General features: G+C 49.8%; 1 protein-coding gene across 3 annotated transcripts in view; it reads left to right on the forward strand.

Moving 5' to 3' along the window:
• The window catches only part of DOCK9 (dedicator of cytokinesis 9), a 185,468-nt gene that overhangs the window by 37,734 nt on the left and 120,391 nt on the right, over window positions 1-27,343 (forward strand). For all 3 annotated transcript variants that reach the window (XM_012723213.1, XM_012723211.1, XM_012723212.1), the window contains exon 2: window positions 17,430-17,546. In XM_012723213.1, the coding sequence (XP_012578667.1) occupies window positions 17,430-17,546 (117 nt within the window). The remainder of the gene's footprint in view (window positions 1-17,429; window positions 17,547-27,343) is intronic.

Raw genomic sequence — 27,343 nt, forward strand, 5'->3', positions numbered from 1 at the left:
CCAATCACAATGACTTTTAAAAAACAGATTTCTTTGCTAATGCTCAGGAAATCAGCCCCCACATCCCAGCTAATTGTTGCGGGTCTAGTGGCACTCCAGGCCCTTCCTCGAGAGTTCTTTTCCCATCCTAACAATAGAACCAGGCAGGGTCTGGGGCTGTACCTGGCTGGAGCGCTCCTGAGAGAAAGTTCTGGCCATCCCCCACCTGCAGACAGTTGTCAAGGGAGAGGCAACACTGTTGGAACAAAACTCTTCACCTTATCTAATAGCACTGGCTCTTCTTCCAGTGGGGCAAGATGAGGAATCCCAGATAAGAAGGCCCTGCCTGCCCTGCTCTGACCTCTGCTCACTCACAGCAGGTGCAAAGCCAGCACTCGCTGGGCACATGGCTTTTATTTTTCAAGAGGATTTTTGAAAAGTGTGTCCGTACAGCTGGGGGCATCTGTCTGCCGTAGCATTGTCCCTCTGTCCGGGACCCATGGAGTCGAAAGAATCCCCAAGTCTGTATGTAATTTGAGTAAATTGGGCTGAGCGGTGTTTAGCATGTGTTAGTCAAGAGTCAGCATTGTGAAATCCAGTTATGCTGGTTTTAGTTTTTGCATAGTCCTTAGGGGGAAATGTTACATACTTTAGAAAGCATTAAAGTAATGAACATGTAGGAAAAAAATGGGACCAGTGTAGAGAAATAGGGAAAAATAAAGTGCTCTTACCTTTCTCTGTAAAGGTGCTCCCTATTCATAACCTGCTGCCTGTGCTTCTAGACTTTCTCCTGGGCCTTGAGAAATGGAACACACGTGTGTTTGTGTGGGTGAGTGGGTGTGTAGTTTTGAAGATGTACAAATGTTGTAGATTTCTGTGTCAATCTTCTCCCAGAACATACCAATAAAATAGCAGCTTTTAGTCACCATCTGTAGCCACAGCATCCTTTTTTGTGACTGTAGAGTATTCCATTGCAGATTTGTGCCTTAATTGGATGGTTATTCAGTTAGAACAATGCCATTGTTGATGGACTAGCAAATATATCTTGAAATACTTAAGCAATTCAGAGGGAGCGCTTGCATGTAAAACTTCTACCTGGCAGTAATAATGTTTCCTTTCCATCAGGATAAAAGTTGTGATTTCTGTTAGGCGCTGGGTAAAGCCTTTCTGAGAGAAGTATGTGTTTGGATGTCATGAAGTTTCACTGGTTGCTGGGATCCATTTGCAGGCCCCTACAGAGGTGGTCTTGGACCCTGCGTGTGTGAGTGTGGAGTGGGGTGGTAGGCTCGGCAAAGCTTCCCCAGCCCTCTCTTAGCACACTGTGTTGAAAATAGACGTCACAGGCTGGGATATTCTTGATTCCGTAAGTTAGTTGCCCTGCTTACCTTGGAATACCTATTTTGACTCTCTAAACTCTGAAGTTGTTCCTGGAAATCTCTCTAATTGTTACTGCTCAACAGTGTAAAGGAAAAGGGTGTGGCCTCAAGGGTGAGTGTGGCTGAGCTGTGCGTCTCTCTGTTGTCCCATGAAGAGAATTTTGAAGATTGGAAGATGTGAAAAAAGAGGAGCTGAATTTTTACATGTTCTGTGTACTCAGTATCTTTTGAAAAGCATCTTCAGAGCGAGACACCTTTTCTTTTTTTTTTTTTTTTAGATTTATTTACTTATGTATACAAGAACTGGGGTACAGGGCAGAAGTGGGGGGGTGGTGAGAGGCTTCACCAGAGACAGAGTGGGGAGCAACTGAGGGGAGCAGTAGGGAGACAGGAGAGGTCTGCTGTGCCCTGTGAGTTACCCCCTGGCCTGGGATCACCTTTTCCAATTTTGACATTTTTCTGGGATCTCCCAGTCATATAACTGAGATGGAATTCTTACTTTAATATTTGAATGAAGAAACAGTTGGGGAATGGTCTCCTTGAAGGCAGGAAGTGTGCCCATGTAGAAGGGTGTGGAGGGAGTTGGAGGAGGCTTCTGATGGACACATCACAGATCACCTGGGGACTCCACTCTGTCCCCAACGCGAGGAATCAAAGGAGAAAGTCTTTCTCTCCCTGAGAGATTCTGTTTATTCTAGAAATGGCAGAAGTGGGTTAGACACAAACTCTGGACCCTCCCTGCTGGCACAGAGGGTTACGGTGCAGCACGATGAAGCTATTGTCAGCCACTGCAGCAGGAGTTCGATCCCCGGCCAGGGAGGTGACCCACATAGCACAGCAGACCTCTCCTGCTTCCCTCAGCAGTGTATTTCAGTAGATCCACCTGTTCTGCTCCCCACTCTGTCTCTGAATCCCCCACCTCTGGCCTGTACTCCAGTGCTTATATGCATAAATAAATAAATCTTTTATTAAAAAAAAAAAAAAACACAAACCCTGAAGTATACGCTTCTGAGCAGTGATCATGTCATAAATATCCTGGGTCTTCCTTGACTGTGACGGCATTACTTTAATAGAACAATGAAGTCCGCTGCATTCCCTCATGGTTTAGCCATGATTAGTGAGTGATAGTACATTTGGGGTGTTTAAATAGGCATTACTTTGCCTTTAAATTATTGTTCCTGCAGCTTTATGAGTGACGTATTCCCAGGTGACAAAAAGCAGGATATTTTGCTCATTCAGAGCCACTGTGGCCTTCCGTCCTTCCGTTTTTTCCTTTGCTACGGCGCTGCCGGTATTCACTACTCCCACCGTGCCACGCACTATTGGCCAGATTCGGTGTGGTGTGCATGGGGGATGCAGAGATTCGGGGAGACCCACGCCCTCCCCTCCCTGAGAAGCCAGGTCTGAGTAGGGGCCGGGCTCCTCAGAATGGCTTCCCACTGGGAGTTGTTATCACAGCGAGTGTATCTCACCTCCCTGTTCCCACGCAGGCAGACAACACTTAACTCATCCTCAGCCCTGGCAGGGATGTGTCCCTGAAGTCTTAGCGCCTGGAGCAAGCCTCGCCCCGCACTGTAGAAGGTGCGGCCCCGGGTGCCGGGGTGCACAGTTGGCATGAATCACCGTAGCAACACAGGTATTCTGTGGCGTGGACAGGGCCTGCTAGCTAGGTCAGGGTCGGCCTCCAAACATGCAGGCCTGGAGACCTCTCCCCCGGGAGCAGCTCCCAGAGCCCCTCACGCCACGCGTCTCCTCCCAAAGTGGAGCCCCCCGAAGGCTTTCCGGATTCCTGCTTGTACACCACCTGGGAATCCCCCCAGCGCCAAGACTGGCTTTCCTCACGTCTGCCATCAAGGTGGGGGCAGAATGGCTGGGTTCTGCTTTTTATAACAAGGTAACGGCAACTGTTTTCGCTTTTGGTAGGGGGCGAGTAATACTCAGAAAATTAGGCAGTTGTTGTTTGAAACCCTGAGACACATCACTGCGGCTCACCCTGGCATTTCTGGGAAGCAGGCGATGTGAGGGTTTCTCTCCTTACGGGCAAGGAAAGTGGCCACAGAGGGGCTAGGCTTCTGCCCAGCTTGCCAGTCACGCGTCAGGCTCTGGCAGCGTCCGGGTGTTCCAGCATCCAGCCTCAACCCCTGTGCTCGTTTCGTGAGTGAAGATGAACATGCTCACTCCTCTTATTTATTAATTTTTTTAAAGATTTATTTATGTATGCAAGAACTGGGGGCAAGGGGAGGTATAGGCCAGAGGTGTGGCGATGAGCTCTCACAGAGGCCACAGAGACAGAGTGGGGAGCAGGACAGGCCGATTGACGGAAACACACTGCTGAGGCGGGGGAGTGGGGGGCAGGAGAGGTCTGCCGCACCACAGGGGCAGGGGTCACCTCTGGGGCCCGGATCAGACTCGTGCTGCAGTGGCTACTGACAGCTTCATCATGCTGCGCTTTAACCCATTGCACCACCAGGGAGGGCCTGAACGTGCTCACTTCTGCTTGGCACTGGGATTTTAGAGTTGAAGGAGAAAGGTTAAAAACTCTGTCCTGGAAGTTGTCCACATTGGTAGAGAAAGGCCAGTTTGTAAATGTCTGGACAGCAGTGGTTGAATAGGACAGATGGGTGAAGACCAGCAGGGTGGGGCCTCGGGAAGTCGGAACTGGGTGGAGCAGTTACTGTCAGGGTGGCTTCTTTGGGGTGCCACATTGTTCATCTTCCCAAGAGTTGTACGGGAGCAGAGGTTGCTGGCAGCGTCCTGTTTTCCTACGTGGTGCAGCAGACCTGTCCTGCCTCGCCTGCTGCGAGCTCTTTGTTGTTGACCCCACAGTCGAGGGTAATCCTGGAAGTTGATTCCCTAACTGGTCAAATGGTTGGCAAGAGGCCTTCTCTTGCCAGGGTGCTCCACGCCTTGACGATTCAGTACTGGGAGGCTGAGCTCTGCCCTGGGGAGCAGGGGCTGGCGTAGAACGGCCAGCACTTTGCAGGCCAGCGACCTCCTTTTGGTCCTGGATCTGCCTTGAACTCTCAGCAGTTCATTACCTCTCCTTGCCCGGCCCTGGCTTCAGTAGTTTCTTCTCTGTAAAATGAGAGATGTCATAAATAACCGCTGAGGGCTCTTTGGGGGGCTCATGGGCCCCGATTCAGGGTTATTAGCTCTGGTGCCAGAATAACCTGCAATGGAGTCAGGTCAAGGCTCTGGAGTTTTAATTGCAAGTCCTGAGCGGCAGGCGCTGTGAAATGGGATACTGAGTTCCACCCATGTAACGAGGAGCCTTCGTGAAACGGGGTAGCCAATCTGGAAGTAAGTTAAAGTGGCAGCAGAGTTTAGAGTCCATAGTGGACATACCATAGGTGGTGCAGGAAGACACGGCTGGGGTCTCCAGGTGACAAAGGACTGTGAGTGTAATTTTAGACCAGGAAGCCTGGGCAATTACAGTTTGTCCTCAGCTTTCCAGAAGTTTGAAACATCCCTGTAATGTGATCCCAAGTCTCTCCTGGTAACATTTACAGGCTTCAGACGTTCTGAGTGCTCGCTTTCCAGACCAGGGACCCTGCCCCTGAGCAGGGGTATCTGAGGGTCAGACCAGGGCCTGGGGATGCAGCCAGTTCAAGGTCATGTTTCAGAGTCTCCTTGAGATGAGGGTGGCCACTACCCCTGGCCTCTCTGAGCCAAGGGTCTATCCGTGGAAGGCAGACAGGCCGCCTTCAGGCTCCTCACCTCCGAAAGTGGTTCTGGTACCTGCCTGCCTGCAGCCTTCCCTGACTCCCGCGCCACTCTCCGAAGGGCTGCCAGGCCCCTTTGCGAAGCTCACATTTGGCCCCTAACTCCCTGCGGGAACCTGCTCTCACGTCCCTTTGCAGGGAAGATGGAGCCTGGCCTGCTTGGTCCTTGGGCTGCCCTGGCCTGTCCTGTGGCCTCCTCCTGCACCCTGCCGAGAGCATCCTGATGGGGCTGCCTGCTTCACACCCAGCTCAGCTCCACTGCGGCCCCTCCCCCCCCCTTCAAGCTCCAGCTCACAGCCAGCTCCTCCGGGAAGCCTCTTCAAACCCTGTCCCCAGGGTTTCCCCATTTTCCCAGATGTGGGCTCCTGCACCCCATCTGGCACCATGTCTGGTGTGTCGAGTTAGCGCGTCGCTGTGTTGTGGCTGAGGGTTATCTGCTCCAGTCCCTCCCCACTATCGGGGTGTGGGGGCACATTGCCTGCAGGAGCTCTGGTTTATTAGCTCTGCACCCACCTCTGACATACGCCAAAGTCTGGTCACCGTTGGGGAACGTTTTGGCAAGAACAGGGACACGAGATCTGAAGGTCGCTCTCCCTCTTCACTGCTCCCTCTCCCACCTTCAGGGGTTCAGCCTCCAGTACCTAGAGGAGTGGAGTCCCCGAAACATCAGCGGGCACGTACCTCTCGGAACCTGCTTGACTGAAGGTGACCTGGGTGTCATGTCCCACAATTGTCCTGTGCCCCTGTTCGTGATCTAAATAAAAATGCTAGGCAGCGTGTCACTGGAGTGCAGACTTTCACGACCCGAGTCAAAAACCCTTCACTGCCGCGTGCTTATCTGCACCCCTCCATTATCAGTGCCCTTTCTTCTCCCCGTTGGCCCCTGGACCCCTGACACCACCTTTGACAGGTGGAGAACCCTTGTGACCTCACTACCCCCGGTAATTGATGATACGTGGGAAAGGCAGTGGGCCCCAGGATGTAGGGTGGTGAGGTTGGCTCTTGCGGAGCGGGGCGAGGCCCGTCAGCCATCCAGACTCTCCCTTCGCTCCCCAAGGCTGGATCTGACAGCTTTGTCCTTTGCATGGAGACTTAACATGACGTACACAGTCAAGTCTCTAATAGTGCTAACAGCTCTGCAACACAGACACACGTGCAATGGTCCATTTCATAGCAGCCGCATTCAAGGAGAAAACAGGTGGGATCATGTCAGGCCTCTCACTTCTCGCTCAGGTTTGCCAAAATTGTTACCATTTCCGTATTTCAGCCTTATAGAAATACGTTCTTCCATTCACACAGAGATTCTGCAGTTCGGTGTTTGTTTTATCCCAGCAGCGTCCCTGAGTCTGGGCTCGGGAGCTGTGCTTAGCAGGGAGGTGTGGAGAGCAGGTCTCTGAGCTCCACCTTAAATGCGTCCAACACCACAGTCGTCCCTGGCGATGAGCCCTCAGCTGGGTCTCCTGTTTTGTGGGTCCTTGTGTGTCTGGGGGTGGGGGTGGGGCTATGCATGATGTAAGTGTAAGGTTGGCAGAGATATGTCCATGAGGGTCCCTGTATCCCAACACTCAAATCCACTTCTCCCGGAAGATTTAGCATTTGGGGTATGATTTTTTTAAAAAAGATTTATTTATTTATGCATACAGAACTGGGGTACAGGCCAGAGGCTCAGGGGCGGTGAGAGGCTTCACCAGAGACAGAGTGGGGAGCAGAACAGGCAGATCAACGAATTACATTGCTGAGGGGAGCAGCGGGCGGGTCAGGAGAGGTCTCCCGCACCATGTGGTCACCTCTGGGGCTGGCGGGAATCGAACTCATGCGGAAGCAGCTTTAGATTCTCAGTGCTGTGTTTTAACCTGCTGTGCCACCAGGGAGGGCCAAAAGATTTATTTATTTATGCATTCAGAACTGGGGTACAGGCCAGAGGTGCAGGAGTGGTGAGAGGCATCACCAGAGACAGAGCAGGGAGCAGAAAGGTAGGTCAATGAAGTACATTGCTGAGGGGAGCAGTGGGGAGACAGGAGAGGTCTGCCGTGCCATGTGGGTCACCTCCCGAGCTGGAGATCGAACATGTGCTGCAGTGGCTGCAGACAGCTTCATGGTGCTGGCTTTAACCTGTTGCACCACCAGGGATGGCCCAAGGCAGGTTATTATTATTATTATTTGGAGAAAGCTTTTTTAATTTAATTTGAAGTCCGATGATTGACTCATTAAGAGAATTAAAGAGGGGGAGGAGGATGCTGTAGGGGCAAACAAGCTATTTTTTTTTTAAGATTTATTTATTGATGCATACAGAGCTGGGGTACAGGCCAGAGGTGCAGGGGGTGAGAGGATCCACCAGAGGCAGAGTGGGGAGCAGAACAGGCAGATCGACGAAGTACACTGCTGAGGGGAGCCGCGGGCGGGTCGGGAGAGGTCTGCTGCGCCATGTGGTCACCTCCAGGGCGGGAATCGAACTCGCACTGAAGCGGCTGTGGCCAGCCTGCAGTGTTTCGGCTAACACGCTGTGCCACCAGGGAGGGCCTGGGGTAGGGTTCTCTAATGTCCTGCAGGCGGGCAACGAGACTCCTTCGGGAAAGGGCTTTGCCTTTTCTTTCCTTGCTGAGCCCACGGAGTCTGGGCGTGTCTAGGTGGCGTCCATCTTCAGCTCTCAGTCTCTGTCCCCGTGGGGGTGTGGGCTGGATCCCCTCAGTGAGGAGTGGAGCTAGGCCCTTCTCATGCCAAGAGACATGGAGGCATCGGCAGCACTTTCTGTTCTGGAACTGACATTCCATCGCGTTGCTGGAGCCGGGCAAGGCCCTGGGCTGGGCGCCAGCAGACCCAAGCTTGTGCCTGTGTGACCACCATTAATCCACTTACCGTCTCTGAGCTCCAGCTTCTCCTCTCTGAGACGGTGAGGCTACAGACCAAACAGATTTTGGGCGCTCTGATGAGCTCCTACGTAGCCTGGCCAAAGCACGTCTGTGTTGTGGGCTGATTCCCCAGGCTCGAAAGACAGCTCACTCCACCCCATACGAGCTCACCCCGTGACCACCCTGTGCTGGGGCCTGCTCTGTGCCAGGAACTGTGTGCGGACACTCACATACCTTCCATAACCTTGTGCTGAAGATAGAGAAGTTGTCCGTCTGCCCATTCTCAGAGATAGAGGAATTGAGCAACTCGTCCCAAGGCCACGGCCCATGGGCGGTGGAGCCAAGAATGTTTGGAAAATATTTTTTAATAGGAAATCGTCAGCCATACACAAAAGCAGACTAGTACAATGGGTCTCAAACGTGGCCCCTGCCCTCCCCCACTTTGTGATTCAGTGGGTGGCGGTGGGGTGAGATGCTGTTACCATAGGCCTGCACGCTGAGAATCGCCTGGCTTGTAGAGTAAACCCCCTTCTACCTCTCTTGCCTCCACTGTTACTCAGTTATTTCGGGGTGCCAAGAGTTAATCTTAGCTGCCCTTCTGGTGTCTGAGCTACCTTTCTAGCTGTGCTGGCATAGCAACACTAGGGACCAGGTATGTGCTAGGAATGCCCACCCCACCCAACTGTCTCAAACCAGTAGCTTAAAGTATGTGGCATAGAAATCTGACGACTTCTGGCTTGCGATAGGGCCTTTCAGCTTAATTACTTGACCTCTTCATTTCAGAGCTTCCAAAATAGCTTTTATTGATATGGCAGAAGAATTTCAGACCACAATTCTAGAAGGTGGGGGTGGGGATTATTGGCAGGAACAGAGCGTGTATCACGGAGTCAAGAGGATCATTTCCATGCCCACGTGAGGTGGCATTTCTTCTTTGCTTTTACTATCGTTTTTTCCACATGAAAAGATGGCAGCAGAAGTGGAAACTGGGGTGAATGGGCGTGAGAGACGCTCTTGATGAATCGGCCCAGGACTCCCTTCCTGCTTTCTGTCTCCTCACACCTCTGTCCCTGCCCATGTCAGCTGGGGCCCCTGCACCTCTGTGTCCCCCCTTCGGCTTCCACCCTGAGCTCCTGAGCAGAGTGGGGGCAGTCCTCGCACCCCCTTCTTTAGCATCCTCTGTGACATCCCCATTCTCTGCTGCATTCCATGGGGCACCCCTGCCTCAGTGAAAGCAGCTATGTGGATTTTTATTAGTTGCCATTATTACTTTATTAATAATCATCACCTTCATGATTATGTCCAGTTCCGTGATTATGTTTCTCTTACACCATTTTCTAGATGCTTTTGATTTGAGGTTTTTCACCATCTTTAATTTCATTCATTTTAGTAGTAGGATAATACTTTGGGGAAACCATAGCGACTTATGAAAATGACAGCTACAAACCCCAGATGCTTTTCATTCCGTCCTCTCTGATTGCTTGTGAGTATTCGAGTTTTGCTAATACGGATATAATGAAATCTTTGCTCAGTGACAGGTTCTTTCACTTGAGGGCGGTTTTTTAGTGCTGTGTAAAAAGGGAATTCGGTATCATGTTAGTGTTTGTAACATGAGAAACGGCATTCACAAGTGTGTCAGTCGTGGCCTAGTCTGCTCTAAGGATGACAGCACCTTTCAGCGAGAGACATACACTTTGAGGGCTGAGTTTCATCAGCGGCCGCATTTTAGTGCTGGACTAAGCTTGCTTCTCGTTCCAAGCTTAGCTGAGACTCATTTTTTCCCCTCTAGTTTTTTCTGTTACGTCCTGTGCATGCTGATAGTGAAAGTGTAAAAATTCAGGGGCCAGGAGTCAGAGTGGGGACCAGTGTTCAGCACCTCCTGCGCTCCCACCAGCCTCACCTTCGGGCTCCCGGGTGCCCTTGGTAAGCCGAGATCACCAGCCCTGCTCAGCTCAGGCTCCTGTGTCCACACAGTTGTCTTCTAACGTTACGAGCCTCCTGCTCCTCTGAGCCTGCTCCCACCCTGGACGACCCCAAGGGGAAGTCGCCGCGGGCCGGTCTCCACGTCCTGCTAAGGGAAGCCAGGGTGTCTATCAATGGTGATGGGAGGTCACGCCCCACAGCGGTCACCTCACTTTGTGCCTCATAGTCCCCTTGGATTCTGCTTTGCTGGTGCCCTGGGGCCCCTCCCCGACATACCTCACCCCACTTTGACCTCAGCTTTCTGCAGCCTTATCCCAGGGCTGCCAGGACACGTGTGGACACCCCAGCAGGCTAGTCATCATTGCTTCTCTGCAGACGCTATGCGGAGACCAGCCTGGTCTGCCTGCCTGCCCTGATATCGGGGTCCCTTCAGGGATCCGTGTTCAGAGAGCGTTATTTTGAAAAGGGGTTCTCAGGACTGTTCGCTCTATCACGTTGGAGTTCCTGGGCTGCTCTCCTCCTAGAGGCTGGTGCCCCCAACCCATGGCCGGTCCACCTGCCTGCTTGCTGCAGCCTGACCGCCCAGTTCGGGAGATCTCCTGAAGCTTCAGCTGCAGGACGCCTTCCCAGGTCCTGCAAGGGACTCCTTCAACTTGATATTCGCCATTTTTTTGTTTTACATGAATTGCACAAACATCAGGACCCCCACCGAGGCTGGTTGCATTGATGAGCATCTGTTGTCTGAGCCAGGCCTCAGACAACATCCCGCCTCCTCCTGGCTGAGGCCCCTCTCAGGCTCTTTTAAGAAGCTCCCTCATGCTTGGCTTCCTCCGTTCTGCCGACAGGATCCAATTTTGTGCCGGGCGTGGCTGCAGTGTAAGCCACACATGGCATTGGCTGGGACAGAGCTCTCTGTTCCTGTGGGCCGGGAGTCTAACGGGGAGCAGGCTCATCCCAAGCGACCCTCCTGGGCTCCCCTGCTTCCACCGTCCTTGGTCACACATCTGTCTCTCACCTGCATTGGGCACTCTGGGGCCAGGGGCCATGTCTTTATCTTGGTGTCTCAGAGACCTGGCACCGGGCACAGGGACAGGTTTGGTGAAAAGCTGTGTAGAGAAGGAACCCAAAGTGCTAAATAATGTGGGTTGAGGTGGGGGGCAGACGCTCATCTCCGATGCCTCCCCAACCCGCCCAGTTATAGAACAACGAGGATTCTCCTTCACAGTGAAACCTTGAGTGGTTCCTGGTGGGCTGTGTTTTGAGTGAGGGCCTCGTGCACCTGGCTTCAGAAGGTCAGAGAGACAGAGCTCATTTCATCCAAGCAGAACCGAAACCCCTCACCCCCAGCGACGGGACTGAGGACCGTTAGCAACATCAAACCTCTCCCCATTGTGAGAATGGACTACATTCCGTGAAGGATTTTTGTCACAGCCGATCCAGGGGACATTATAGGCAGGCAGAAAGAATCAAGGAGGTCCTAAATTCTTTATAGGCAGAAAAGATGAATTTCTTGTTTCTTAAAATAGAACACTGCGAGAGTCGCCATTTCCTCCGTGTGCTATTTCAAGACGTGGCGTTCGGGATTTCAGCTTGTGTTAACATTTAATTACCAGAGCCACAGACGCTAGAAATGACTGGAAAGTTCACGGCTGCTGTCCCGCCTGGGAAAATCGAGCCATTTTTGCTTAGCTCATGCTGCGGTTTTCCAGGCTTCCTCCACATTTGACCAAAACTGAACTCCATTAGGGGCTGGCCGACCTGCTCCAGTTCTGCTCTCGTTCCAGAATCTCATTTTCCTGGCTCTGGGAAGATTCCCAGGCTTCTGGTTGCCGGTGGATCTGGAATTTCAGTTTGCCTGGGTGGTGGGCACGGCTCGTGCTTGGGCGGGAGGGAGGCCAGAGGGCCTCAAAGGGCGGTCTCGGGAGCGGCTCCCGTGGCAGTCACGTGATCACAGGCAGGACGCTCGCCATCCTGACTGGTTTGGGGGCCAACATGAGCCCACCGTGTCCCTTGGGATGGCGCTCCTTCCCACCAGCCCCATCCCAAGGCCCTGGCCGTTCCACAGACGCCAAGGTGCCAGCCTCCAGCATCGCCACTGAGATGCCCCTCTCCCTTCTTCTTGGCATCTTGGCTCCTGCTCCTTCTGTGGAGTTGTCTTGTTGGGGTGGGTCAAAAGTGCTTCTCTGTGCTTTGTGCACTGTTGTTCTCAAGTCTTCAAGACACAAACTTCAATACCAGATTCAGTTTGTAATGTGGGCCTCTGTTCTTTTGGGTGTTGTCCGGAGTTCCAGTGTCATCCCTATTATAATTTCTTCTGTTTGCTCTTTTGTTTGTCTTCTTTGTGAATGGCCCTGCCATTGTCATCCCCTTTATGACATATGCTCCTGGAAGGTAGAAGAAAGATTTTTATTAAAAGATTGGTACAATTGAATAGATGTGGAACACTTATGCAAAAGAAAATCTAAGCTCACAGTACATTTCATCATCATCATCATTATCACTAACATCAGCATCATTGTCTTCACCCCTATAGTCATTATCACCACCATCATCATCACCACCACCATCACTATATCATCACCACCACCATCATCATCATCACTATTACCACCACCACCATCATCACTATATCATTACCATCATCAACACCACCACCACCATCACCATTATCATCATTGTCACTCCACCATCATCATCATCATTATCACCACCACTATCATCATCATCACCATCATCACCATCACTGTTACAACCACCATCACCATCATCACTATATCATCACCATCATCATCACCATCATCATCATCACTACCACCATCACCATTACCACCACCATCACCATCATTACCACCATCACCATCATCACTGTATCATCAACATCATCACTATATCATTACCATTATCATCACCACCACCACCATCATCACCATTATCATCATTGTCACTCCACCATCATCATCATCATCATTATCACCATCACTATCATCATCATCACCATCATCATCACTATCATCATCATCACTATCATCATCACCACCTTTATCACCATCATCATCACTACCATCACCACCACCATCACCATCATTACCACCATCACCATCATCACTATATCATCAACATCATCATCACCACCATCATCACTATCATCATCATCACTACCACCATCACCATCATTACTTTATCATCACCATCATCACCACCATCATCATCACCACCACCACCGTGGGTCAGAGGGTGAAGGGGAAGAGAGGAAAGGAGCCCAAGGCACTATTAGTCAGAGAGACAAGGATCATTTCATTCCAAGCAGAACGAACGGAACCCCATCACTGTTGCTAACCAGGGATGCAGCAGTCAGAGAAGGGAAAGGCTACCTCTTCGTGGATAAGGATTCTGATGCCCCAGTCATCTGGCCAAGTACCACATGGCTGAGGTCGGGGCACTGGTTAACCTTGGGGGCATATTGCTCGTGTGAGATTTGGTTTTAGAGGAAGGATCCCACTGCTAAGCTACAACATAAAAGGCCCCTGCCTGGAGGGCAGTGGGGCTATGACCCTGAGGCTGGGAGAGGATCTCGTCAGAGAGGCCAGGCTGTGGGGCACAGGCCTGGTGTGGGCTGGAGCCCCAGCCAACACTCCGCCCGCTAAGGAGTGATGCTTTATCTCATTAAGAGGCGCCACACTTGGCCTCCCTGGAGAACTCGTTCTCCCTTCGTCACTCTTGCAGCCTTCTTTTCTTGGCAGTGAAGAAGCTTCTACCACGACCAGTTGCTCAGCCTCCACCAGCCCTGCCTGGGCTCCCGCAACCCTGCCCACTCACTGTACTGAATCACGAGTTGCCCAGCCTGCCTCTTGGGGGGCCAGCGTGTCTGTAGCTCAGTTCCATGACTCTCCCGGGAGGATAACCCCTTCCCCAAACCGTGCATCAAATGTTGGGAAGCAGTGTGTGTATACATGGGGCAGGGAGGCGGGGGGTTGCAGATCCAGGTTCTCAAAGGGGTCTGTGATTCTGAGGGGGCTAAGAAGCCCAGGACTGTACATGATCCTTGTCCTTTGAATTGACAAATTCCAGCACAGTTTCTAGGATGTCATTATGGATGGAGAGATATTCAGAAACCCCTCGAGAGCTTGTTCAAGCACAGAGAGCAGATCTCCACCCCTGGATCAGGCAGGACCCCAAAATTTGCAAGATTGAAATGGATTCAGCCTCCCACCATAGAAAGACAATGTATTCTCTTGGTGTGGAGTGAGGAGGGGGGAGGGGGAGAGGGGAGAGGGGCACAAGTCATGGTGACAGCGGCCGCCGCCAGCCTCCCACGGCCTCTCCCCACGTGTCTCCTTTGTGTCCCCCTTCCCAGCCGCTGCTGAGAAGCAGGCAAGCCCTCCTTGACGTGGGGGCAGCACACGCCTCCTTCCTACAGGCCTTCCTGCTGCTCATCCCCACCCGTCCTGAGGAGGAGCAGGCACGTGGGCTTCCCACCCCTTTCATGGAAATTGTGCACTACAGCAATTTGTGTAGAGACTGAGTTATACTTTCTCGTGCTGTGGAAGCACAGACTCGGGCCAAGTCCATCATGTGTGTCCTGGAGAACCGAAAACAGAATTCGCAGGGGCTCACGCCACGGTGGTTCTGAAGGCCTGGGGGTGTCTCCGTCCACAGCCATTGGCGCAGCTGCATCATTTTGGACTCAGAATCTTTCTGACTTACTTTTTTGAAGTAATTGTCTTCCTCCACTTACCCCCTCAGACCTGGTACCCTTCCACCATCCCTTTCCCTCTGAACCCCAGAAGCCTCCCTTTATTGGAGTCTGCTAGCTGTAACAGATATTTTGCTTTGTTGAACTGTCCACTGCGTAAACATGAGTATTTGTCTTCGTGAGTCTGACTTGCTTTACTGTACACCATTCCTTCCAACCCCTTCCATTTTGCTGGTAATGACCAGAATCTTTGTTTTGAAGAAAGAAAATCACTCACTCTTGGAAATGTCACAGAGGAGGGATTGAAACTTCAATCTGCATGTTGAGATGGCTCTAAAATCCAGGCCTTTCACTGCGCTCTTTTCTCTAAACCACAAGTGTGTGTGTGGTGTGTGTGTGTGGGGGGGGGGAGATGCTGAGGGGGTGCTGGCAGCTGCTAACGAGCCTGATTTTATCGCGCTATCAGTGTGGCATCCTGTCACCAGTGATGCTGAGGACACAAGTCCCCTGCCCTGGTGGGCTTCCTCTGCTCATGTAGCCTCTTTGAAAGCTTAGGAGAGCAGGACCACAACTGCTGTGACCAGCAGTTTAAAGAACTGCTGGTTATGTTGGTGACCCCCAGTTTAGAGGCTCCAGATGGGTGACCTCCCCCAGGCCCAGCGTGAGTCTCCCAAGCCCTCTCTTGTGTGATTTCTTCTTGTATCTTCGTTTTCTATCTTTATCTTCCTCCTTATGTTTCTCCCTCCTCTGCATCACCTCTCGCCCTCCCCCCAGGTGTCTGTCACTTCTGTCTCTCCCTGCTCCCTCTCCTTGTTCTCTTTCCCTGCCTCGCCTCACCCATCTCCATCATTAGCCTGCCTCTCCCTCGGAGTTCCTACCTTTGCTTCCTGTAAAGGCCAGGGCGGAGGAGAGGCTTGGGCCAGCTGTTGCGTTTGAAGCAGGAACTTTTTGCCTTGACCTGAGGAATCAGAGGAGCTGCTGTCACTGCACCCTCTGTGGCCCCGTCCTGTGCTCCCTGAAGCTGCTGCAGGCCTCTGGTCACTCAGGACTCAGGGGTAGTTTCACTGAGCACACCCCACCTCCGTACAGTCCTTGGGGGACGGGTCATTCTCTCGTGGAACCTTCCCTGTTGTCGAAATCAACCTGAACTTCCTTGTTAACGCCCATGGTCTGTCGCTGACAGAGTTGGCTTATAGACTGCACACACTTCCTGTGGTTGAGCTTTGGTGAGTGCAGACAGTAAAGGACGCCCTGGAGAGGAGAGTTCTGACAGAAGACTGTGTTCTACTCCAACCTGCCAGGGACTTGCCGGGTGGCTTCAAGCCCTTAGCTCAATTTGTGATCTTTAGTTTCCACACCTCCCTCATAGTGGTGTTCAGTGATGTTGACAGATAAACTGAGCCATTGCAAGCGCTTTAAGCCGTTCCCTGAACAAACATCTATTCTGATCAGGCAGCCAAACTAGCAGTGGTGAGGCTCGCTCCCCGAAAGGAGCTAGAGGCCATACTTAGAGAAACGGGGAAGCAAAGATAGGAAATAATTTGCTGTCTCTAGCCTAAAGCTTCGTTGGCAGTTTGCGATTAGTTGTCCTTAGCAGTTTGTGTGTGTGCGTGTTTAATTTCATAACCTTGAGGCATTCACCGGCTTAGATTTTGGCTCCGTGGTGCAGGCTGCCAGGACCGTTCAGACCTCTCCTTGTTTAATTAATGCACAGTGGGTTAACTGTGGTCATCTGTGTGAAAACACCTTGCAGGTTCCTGGTGGCCCACAAAAGCGAGTTGATCAAAACATCCGCAGCATTGCATGCTGTCACTGCTCCAAGCCACCTTCAGGGAAAAGGAATAATTCATCTTTCCCAGGCAAAGGGCCCAGAACCTCACTGTCCTCGGGCCAGAGCCTCACTCATGGGTTCTGGATCTGGCCACCTGCTGCTACAAATGCAAACAAAAGGAACTTTAGTGCAGCAAAAGAAAAAAAAAAAACACCGAATTTTAAAAAGGGTGGTGGGAGAAGAACAGCAGGTACCTGCCAGTGGTGCCAAGTGCAATCACAGCTGCAGGCATGGGCGGGGGGCCGGAGCCCACCCCCCAAGGCCAGGGCTCCCGACACCGAAGCGGGGAAGGGGCAAAGAGCTGCTGGCAGGCAGGACAGCTGCCTTCTGCAGTAGCTCCCCTGAGGAAAGGACACCCGAGCCCATTGCTTGCTGTTCCGACTCCCAGAGATGGCTGCCCTTCCCCAGGCGCTTCCTCAGAACCTCCGGGCGGATTGTGGCCTGGCACTGCACAGGCAACGCACAGGCCTCCACGGCCCCTTTGGCTTGGGCTTTATCCAGACATCAGGGGGTGAAATCTGACCCCTCACCATGGTCTGTGCCCAGCCCAGGGGAACCCGCTCCAGCACATCTAGCTAACAAAAACGATGCTGGGTGTGCTATGTAGGCAAAACCTTCTGGCGAGTGTTTCCTAGTTTTCATTTATCAAACTCTGAGGCACTGCAAGTTCAGTCAACTAGACAAGAAACATCATATAATATATTGGACATGGTGTCTCATGTCTCAGTCCAGAGGCAGGAAACACATCAGTTAATTGAACATGGGAAAATAGTAGAGTCATTAAGCTGGTAACTGTTGGGGTAAAGATAAGTCTAAAGCAGCTGCCATGGGCAGTTCCAGCTGGTCCCCGCCCCCCCGGGCTTAAATCACTGCTGAGCTTGCAGCCCTTGGATGTCTTCCTTTGCAGACTTCTATCTCGTTTCCAATTCATCTCCATTGTACAACTTACAGATGCTCTTGCTAAAAAAAAAATATGTAGCCGAATGCATAGTGTTCTTTAATCTTAAGGAGCTGCATTCATGGGTCAGAGGATTCAGCTGCTTCTCTCTGCACTTTCAGGCCAAGCCAAAGCTGATCGAACCCCTGGATTACGAAAATGTCATCGTTCAGAAGAAGACACAGATCCTCAATGACGGCCTAAGGGAGATGCTGCTCTTCCCCTACGATGACTTTCAGGTAGGTCGTTCTCCGCTGCCGGCAGCAGGAGCAGGTGGCCGATCTTTGCAAGTGTCGCTTCTGTCTGGTGACTTCTTGTGTGGCTGGTTAATATAGAATTTTTAAAAGATGAAAAGATGATCTAGTTCAGAGCGGAAAGTTATGTCGTTATTTTCTTCCAGCTATTTCTTCATGATTTAATTATCTTTTAGTGGCATTTTTGCAGATGTGGACATGCAACTTCTGCATTAGCATGTACCGTATAAACATAGCAAACATTTTTTTCAAGTGTATGTCTTGAAGAAAAGTGCTATGTTCTGAGCTGATAGTGTGGACACAGTACCTCGTATATCCTAGGAGATTAGTTTGAAGTCATTTGGGGGTTTTGCTGACTACGTTAGAGCTTAAGGATGGAATTGCTGGGAAGAGAGGAGGATTTTGTCACACATCCTGGGAGACTGATGGCAGAGGCCCTGTGCTCATGTGGGCTCCCAGAGAAGAGGGTGGGGATCCTCGGGCATGTTCCAGGGTCTCCCAGTGACAGGAGCCGCTTGGATTCAGTAGCTGCCCACAGAGGCCTTGCTCTGCGCAGCTCCCACCGTAAGTGACCCACTCTGAGAGAAACCTGCTCGAAGCCTTTCCCTCTGCGGCCTGTCACTCAGGGGCCGGCGGGAGCTGTGATGCCCTCAAGGAGCGAGAACCCAGCAGTCTTGGGTGCCTGGCAACCTATGGTCACCCCAGTGTATTCAGAGGTCCTGGTCACTTCCCTCACTCTCCTGGGCCTCCCTTCTTCCCCCCAATGCTGTTTCCTGCCAAGCTCTGTCTTCTGCGAATTGCAATTGGGATGCCTTGTTTTTGTCTTTGCAAAGCTTCATGAATTCTTTGTTGTTTTATTTAAAACCAAGGACCATTTGTGAGACAATAGGCACTAGTGACATACTTGACATTCTTTCTAACCCTGCTCCCCAGAACTTCACCTGCTATCTATAGATCTTCGCCTGCTGAATTGTCTTTGGAAACTTCCATGTGAACAACTGTTGGGTTCTATTCCATGAGGTTTTTGTCTTTTTGTCCCCCCATCAAATTTAAACTACTCAGGTTTACAGCAGAGGTAAACATTTTCCCAAATGTTGCTTTAGCTAGTTAGGGACACACTGGAGAAAGTGATTGTTCTTCTTTCTGGAAAAATAAGGAAGGCCTTGACAGATGCCATTGACCTTCAGTGTGATGTTGCTGCCAAAGTATGTCCTACTGATAAATGGTTTGAGATTAGGCCGAAAAAAGGAATGTTTTGGAAACATTAGTACCTGAGCAGACCACCCAGCTACAAGACAAATAAACAGAAACCTTAGAATGATGACTTGGGCCTGTGATTTTGTTGACAAATTTATGAGCAGAACTTCAATCAAATGATTGCAGATTATACTCCGTGTTGACATTTTTTCTGTAGTGTTCTCTGAGGAAGTGAAAGGTTATCTCAAGTTTCTGTGAACATGCTGTATTTTCCTTGTGGTAATTATGGTAACACCATTATTTAGAGTTTTGCAGCTCACCAAAGAAACCGGATACAGTGAATTTTAGTCTCATCTTTTATTCCAGGGACAAAGAACCTGGAATTAAGCACTGTAGATTCAGGTGGTTGAAGGTTTTTGAAAAACGCCTTTGTCCCTTTCCTGTTATTCCTTCTCTGGGGACACTGGGTACAAGTAGTCTAGGAAAGGCAGAGAACTCTCCCCCGCACTGTGCCTGCAGCCCCATGTGGGAGTGAGGGAGTGAGCAAGCAAGCATTACGTTCTGCTTGGGGAAGTTTCCCAGATTCCGGAACTGGCTCGTGAGCTCTGACGTCCATCATGGTTGTTGAGACGGGTCCTATTAAGTTGGCTGCTGTCATTTCTTTTCTTGGGGATTTTTGTACTTTTACTGCGATTTCTTGGTGATTTTAATAACTGTCTTGTTAGCTGAATGTGTGAAATATCTTAGCGATGCCACAGATTCCTTCTGTCTGTCCTTTTTTAAAGCAGAATAGAGCATAAATCTGATAGTATTTTTAGAGGCAGAGGGAGCACATTAGTTCAGGAGAAAGTATTTGATTTCCTGTGGAGAAAATATAGCAACTCACTTAGGAAATGGTCACTGTTTGTCACACTGATATTGAACACAGCGTGTCACGCTAAGGGTTGATTTGCAGTCTTCTATAGTCGTTCAAAGAGGTTAACTCTTAACACAGTAGAAAAAGATCATGCTTAGTGAAATAAGCCAGAAAGAAGAAGAAAAATACTGGATGGTTTCACACATAGCAGTTTTATAGGACACCTCAATTCTGTTAGATAACAAAACCTGTTATAGGACAAAATCTGTTATATGACAGAGGAGAGAGGGGCACCCCTAAGCCCCAAAACCTGCCTGCTCTAAGTGGATTCTGCCATCCGCTGCAACAAGACAAAACATATAAACCTTAAATGAAAAGGGACTTTAATACAGTGAATATACAATATGGAACACAAAGAATGTAACTTCTAAGTCAAACACCTGAAGTTACCCATCCCCTCATGGGCAAAAGTCCCCCCAAAAGGGACTGGCCCAAAGCAAGGCCTGAAAGCTGCCACTAGACTAAAGCACCTCTGGCCGGGACCCATGGAAAAGGGTCAGAAATGGCCAGACAAGTCTGGGAGGAAAAGAGCAAAGTCAAAATCAATTTAAACACTGCCAGAGTCACCTCCCTACAGGTATCTCACCCACATCTGCCTTGACCAGTCCAGGGCCAGGAAACAAGCCCGGTTTCTTCATCACATGCTTGTTGCTCCATGTGGCTTCCTTAGGTCTCCGTCTTGTTCTCCATCCAGCTCCATTTCCTTTTCTTCTCTCCTTTTTCTCTGCTCAGCTCCACCCTCCTTCTGGGTGGGGCAGGGAACCTGAAACTTCCCTTTTTCCTAGGGACCCCCTGTTACAGCAGGAGTGTAAGGGGATCAGGGGGGAAAAATATATATGTGTGTGTATATAGTAATTGTAGTAAAGTAAAAAAGAACAGCGACTAGCAACTATGAGCCAGAGACATTCTACGGTGGTGGGGCGCATGGGGGACAAGATCAAAACTGGGGCGGGAAGAGCACACGGGACTATGGTGATGGCACACAGGTGAAGTGGTGGTGGGAAGCCCACGGGATTACAAATGAGATGAAAAAATGTACAAAATGAAGAATGATGAAAAAAATATATAAAATAATATAAAAAAAGTGTGTGAAATACTCAGAATGATAACTGCCTAAAATGTAGTGATGATACCTTCGTACAAGTAGACACAGTGTTTGTCCTCAGCTCTGAGAACCGCTAAGCTTCTCTGAAAACGAGTTTTGCAGGAGAAAAGCTTTGTCTGTCGAATGTTTTAAGTGTGGAAGAAGAGCATTTAACATACAACCTGAAATGAATGTGGATTTTAAGGAGACAGAAGGCCAGTTCTCAGCCCTGAGAACATTTGTGAAGTTGTTTTAGCTGTGTGATCAGGGGGCAGGAAGGCTGTGTCTAATCCTAACCTCACTGGACAACCGAACTTTATTTTGTTGTTTTTCAGAATTGGACCCATTGCTTTGGGATCTGTTCTGTTCTGTCTCTGTCTTGGCTCGTTCCGAGTAATATCATGCTACAATCTCTTTCATCTTCTAGAACCTCCTCCCCCTTCCAAGGCCACTTCGGATGCCATGTGTTCTAAAGCTGTTCAAGTCCATGGTGACTTCCCCTTCTCTTAATCCCTCCAGTGCGTATCTCTCAATCTTCTCCTAGTCCCTCCAATGTCTATGTTCCTACATAAGTTTGTTTTCACTACTGTATGCTCTTCACTACTGTCTTCTTACACTTTTTGTGTTGTAGTGTCAACCCGGTGCCGTGAGCTGGGGAGGCCTCAGGTGGTGTCCTTCTCTCCTCCCACCTGCTCACCTACCTCAACATCCACAGAGTCTGCATTAGGGTTGGGTAGTTTAAACAAATCAACTTTTATTGACTTGCCAGTTGTTTATATGAGTGTATAATTTTGGAGGTTCAGCTGCCCACCTGGGGGGAGCACACACTTCTCTCCGCCCTAACCCCCACTCCAGGCTTCCACATAGCACCCCCTGCCGTACTCACCACCCCCTATGGTCACCACCATATTTTCACAGGGTCTCATTATTTCTGTTGTTTGGTCAGTTGGTTTTCTTTGGTTATTTATAGTCTATAAACGAGTGATACCATTCAGTAACTTTCACTTTCTGACTGACTTGACTTAGCGTCATCCCTTAAGGTCCACCTCTGTTCTTGGGAAAGGCACAACTGTGTCTGGTTAAATGACTCAGTGGTATTTCCATCGAGGGTCTATGCCGCACTGTTTTTATCCAGTGCACTGCCAGTGGACATATGTGGATAATGGCCTTTGTGAATCACCTGGTCCTGAATATTTATGAGCGCATCAATCTTTTTGTATTAGTGTCTGCTTATTTTGCAGATAAATACCAAGGGCTGGGTACCACTGACTTAATACCTGCATGCATAGTTTTCTGTGACTCAGAAAACAAAGAGGAATGTCATTGCGCACACGTGGACGTGCCAGTGACAGGTTTGTAAAAATTCTCGCTGGATTGCTGTTTTGCTTTGGTAGAAATTGGGTAATTTCTGTGATTAAGAAATGAGAGCAAAACAGAGTCATAAAGGTCATGTCCTGATAGCTAACAGACCTTTACTGCACTTTAGCTTTTGTGTCAAGACATAAGTCTAAGAACTTCCTTTTCCTTGGGTAGTAGGTAAATGCTAACTGGCAATTAGACAGAGGTGATCAGCTTTATTGTTAAAATGTCTGATATCAAGAGCTACAGGTTGAGTTGTCATTGAAGAAATGACAAATGTGTGCTAAAAGTAAAGCCTGAGCATCCTCTCTTTTCTGTCAGAGACACAGGATTTGATGTTGGTCTGGTCACTGATTTTCTTCAAGTGGATTCCTGCAGATGGTTCTGCTGGTGGTGATACTTGTAACGGTTGACATCAGCAGCTGCCTCTGCACCTGGCTTTTGAGCTCCTTGTATCCTGCTTTGTTACACAGCTACTAATGCTATGCAATTTTATAAAGTAATAAAAATGAAAAAAGTAGTAAATAATTAGAAAAGATGTTGGGTTGGGAGAAGCAATTTATGGGTACCATTTCTATTTGACAAACATTAGACTTTGCTGTCCAAATATAAACTAACCACTGGTAGAGTTTGTGTGAAGAGAAAGGAACATGTGCTGTTCCATTTTGGAAGGCGTACCCTGAATAATTGAAAGGAGGGACTCGGAGTGACTGAAGACCCTATCACAGAACATCATTTCCAAGAGCCAAAAGGTGGAAGTATTGTAAATTTCGTGTCCCATTAGTAGAGCCGTGGATAAATTAACGTGGTCTATACATGCAATAGAGTATTATGCAACCTTAAAAAAGGAAAGAAATTCTGAAATGTGTTATGACTTTATGCTGTGAGTGGAAGGTAGTGTGAAAGCACCAATGTGTCACTCCACTTCTGCGACATCCCTCACAGAAAGCAGGATGTGGTGGCCAGGGACTGTGTTGTTTTAACATATGCAGTTTTTCCAGATGGAGAGTTTTGTGGTTGGATGAGGTGATGGCTACATAACAATGAGAATAGTCTTGTCAAATCTACACTTAAAAATGGTTAACACGGTTGGCCCTCCCTGGTGGCACAGCGGGTTAAAGCACTGCACTAAGAAGCTAAAGCCACTTCTGCATGAGTTTGATCCCCTATCCCCGCCTGCCCTGGAGGCGACCACATGGCGAGGCAGACCTCTCCTGACCTGCCCGCTGCTCCCCTCAGCAGTGTACTTCGTCGATTTGCCTGTTCTGCTTCCTGCTCTGTCTCTGGTAAATTCTCTCACCCTCTGCATCTCCAGTCTGTACCCCAGTTCTGTATGAATAAATAAATAAATCTTAAAAAAAAAAAGTTAACACGGTTCACATTATGTATATGTTACATATTAAAACAAAGAGCTTGTCCTTTCAGGATTTCTGTGTAAAATTGTCTCTGTTCTTTAATCTGTGTGCAGAGTGAGGAGGAGGAGTAATTTCTCAGTGCTCTTCCTACTCTTATTCATTTCATCAATGTCAAATCTCCAAGCCAGAGAATTTAAAAGATCAGAGTATAGAGCTGAGATGATTAATAATTAGCAATCGTAGAAATTTTCACTTTTGGAAATGTTTAATACAATGGAATCCTAAAATGTTCTCAGCATTGGATAGCAAATGTGCTCAATCCATTTCCCTTTAAATAACATCCTGGTGATTATTTTTCCTGTGTTTCTTTTCCTCTTCTTCTTACATGAGACTGATACTGATCTACAAACCACTGACCTGAAAAGGAAACCAGGCCCCTTTACTTACAAAGGGCCTGCAAGTCCCTGATCTCATTTCCCATCTGTCCTTTTGAAAAGGAAAAAAAAAATGTTTTCCAGTGTTTTGTCCTCAGTGTTTTTTCTTATATGCCGCCCAAAAAAAAAAAAAAAGCAATACTTTGTTTTGCACTTTTTATTCCAAAGTGTTAAAGTGTTCTTTTGATAAATTCCTCGAAATTTTTGAGCCAGAATCCAGGGGCCAACAGTGAACTTCCTGTGAGCAGTGTGGATTCTGGGGAACTGGCTCTTGGCTGGCATTGGGCATGCTTGAAAATCAGGATAAATAACATTTCTGAACTGTCACCAGACTTGAGGAGATGAGAATTTTGGAGCCCTGTTATAGAAAGCTGTGACAGATCATTGTTCTACTATCAAATATTCCTTGAAAAGAAAAGCATAATTTGGGGAAAATGCAGATGAGCTGAGTTGAAGAGTGCGTTTATTTAGTCTATAGTTTGGAAAATTTCATTACTTTGCAAAGCACTCAACCTCCTGCGATAACTAGAAGTCAGGGTTCTTGCTTTCAAACTGCTCAAAAGTCGGAGGGGAGATAATGAGTATTAATAACAAGTAGGAAATGTGACTCACATGACAAAAGCCTGCCCCATGGGAATTGTTCCGGGAACCATAAGCCGAGGTGCCATAGGTGGGTGGGATCCGGGAGTCCAGCCCAGGAGAGAAGCCAGGGACCCGAGGAGGACCCTGGCTCACCCACAGGACAGTGAGCACCATGGTGCCTCCGCAGGACTGAATCTTAGGGTACACCTTCACGCAGGAAGAAGGGAGGTGGGGAGACACAAAACTAGGGAAAGACCCAGGAATTTCTGGAGTCCTGGCAGGCAGCTAGAGGAGCTAGAAGGGAGCAGGCAGGTGAGCAGACCCTCCGTGCTCCTGTGATGATGGGGAGCAAGTGTTACAGGGCACCCCAATGTGAATTGGGTTGCCTGTCTGTGGGTCCTCACCCGTGCGCTTACGATTCAGTTGTACTATGGACACACTCAAAAGGTTAAATAATGGATTTATTTCTAAGGAGAAAGGTAAAGGAATAACCCAGGGCAAGAGGGAGAGAAACACAGGTTAACTAGGAGGTCCTACCAGTTCTGCTGACTTGGACTCCACCGCAGCTGAAAACCGATGGAGCCCCAAAACGATCAGCTGCGAACCACCAGGTCCCCCCCAGAGCCCACAGGTCCGGTTTTATCCCAACCTGGCTGCTCAGCTCCGCCCTCACGTCCCGGTGTGCTGCTTCTTGGTACTGATGGGATTTGGAGTTCCTGCATCTGGAGTGGGGCAGAGCCCATGAGACCTGGACCTGTTACACAAGGACAGCAGGTCCAGAACCAGGACCTCTGCCACGAAGGGAGTGTCCAGCTGGGATCAGAAGGGAGGGGGGTGCCCAGCGCGAGTGGGAAATAGCAGGGAGAGACGGAATCTGCCCGGCGCTATAATGAGGGTGTCCAGGATGAGGGCAAGGCCGGAGTGGGCTGGAGGTTGCATTCAGGAAGACAGTGGGTGTCAATTGAAGCAAGCTTCTTTAGGGGCAGAGTTCAGGTCTTTGCGGGGAGGGGTTGGGAGTGGGAGGGAGCATTCTTTCTCTGAACTGCAAGCAGAGGATTGGCTTTGGAGGAACGTAGAGGTGTGTTAGGCTGAGGGAACCTATAGCAGGGCGCCCCAAGAAGGTGCAGCTTGGGGTCCCGTTATGGCTGCTGATCCGAGAGAGAACTCAGAGAAGGGACATTTCCGAGCTGAGGTCCCACGACGGGGTGTTTGAACAGTGCCTGGGCCCCGGTACAGCAAAGGGGCTCGAGGGTTAGCCCACTTGGCATGCCGCAAAGCACACGAGTTCGATACAGATCACAGTGAGTAGACGCCAGACGTTCAGCCGACGGCCAGGGCTCCTGAACTTCGACGGTGTAGCAAAGGCAGTGGAAATGAGAAGTGAGTGGTGGGTATAGCTGGGGCTATTTTGAATACTTAACCTGAGCTGGAGTTGGATGCCTCTGGAGAGAGCAGCACAGGTGCAGACACGTGTTGAAGACACATACTGTAACCTATGTATTGAGGTGTAGTTGACATCACACATTATATTTGCTTCAGGAGTATCACATCAAGATGACTCTTTGTGCTCACCTGGTTCATGTCGTCACCATATGTGGTGACCAAACATTCCTTCCTGTGAGGAGGACGAGCCAGACCTGCCTTCACCCTGCGCAGACTCGCCCAGGGCCACCACCTGCAGCCTCCACGTGTCTGCGGGCGCTCGACTGCTCCCCCCACACACACACGCACCCCAGTGTGGTATTCTCTGTAGCCATGAGCTTCGTGGTCTTTCTTTTGGGTCCCACATGTCAGTGGGATCAGACTGCATCTGTCTGTCTGTCTTACTCAAAATGCAACAGGAAAAGAAAATGATTTGGGAGCATTTGGTGAGTATTGTTGTCATCCTGACTTACATTTGCTCCCTAATTTAACTCAACCCTTCTCGTCCAGCTCGCTAGATTTAAAGGAGTACCACACTGGGACGCTGCCAACTCAGTGATGTTTTCCGAGACTGGAGGAAGAGGAGTGTTCGGTGAAAAGAAAGGCTCTGAGCAGCAGCTCTGCCTCTTCCTGGCCGGCCACCGGGGAGGCGGTGCCTCGGCTGGCGAGGGGGCACCGGCTTTTTTTAGTGTAAGATGGTGCCTTGTGGGCTAGGAGGATGCACTGGCTGTGACCCTCGATTCTTCAGTGGGGCTCAGCTAGTGGGTACCCCAGTCTTCCTCGCTGACCAGGGGCTCCTGCTGGAGCCCCACACACTCCGTCACACGCAGAGGAGGCTTCACCCGTGGCGGGTCCGTGGGCCAACGTCTCCAGGACACCACGGACATGTGCTCATTCAAGGGGGGCCGCGAGGCGGGGACATTCCTACAGAAAACAGTGTGACTGGGGGGGCCCTGGGGCTCTGGGGCTCTGCAAAAGCTCTTCAAGTGAAAGGTTGTTCATTGATTTCTGTGTTCTCAAGCCTTTTTAGCCATTTCCCCCCGTTTTTCCTCAAAATAGGAGGAAAGTAGCCCATGCTTTGCTGTAGCAGGGACTTCCTGGCATGCATTTTGTTAGAAATACCACCTAGTGCTTAGGAAAAGGTGTGATTAAGTGAGGAGTTGAGATTAACTGCGTAAATGAGATGAACTAGAACACACCTCTATAAAACGCTACCTGCCTACGTGAGCCCAGTCTAAGATTTGATTCTCCACTTAGGAGAAAATATTGGGTGAGTCTAGTTTATGGCCTATGTCGACACACATTCCTGTCCACTGCCTCCCTCCCTGCCTGCCTCTTCCCTCTCCCTGCTTTTTCTAATAATGTTCAGCTCACGTGGGAGAGTGGGAGAATGTGCAGAACACAGAGGGGCAGTGCAAGCGTGCGCATGGTCA

This window comes from Condylura cristata, unplaced genomic scaffold (genome assembly GCF_000260355.1).
Source record: "Condylura cristata isolate star-nosed mole 26May11 unplaced genomic scaffold, ConCri1.0 scaffold00010, whole genome shotgun sequence".
Taxonomy (NCBI): Eukaryota; Metazoa; Chordata; class Mammalia; order Eulipotyphla; family Talpidae; genus Condylura; species Condylura cristata.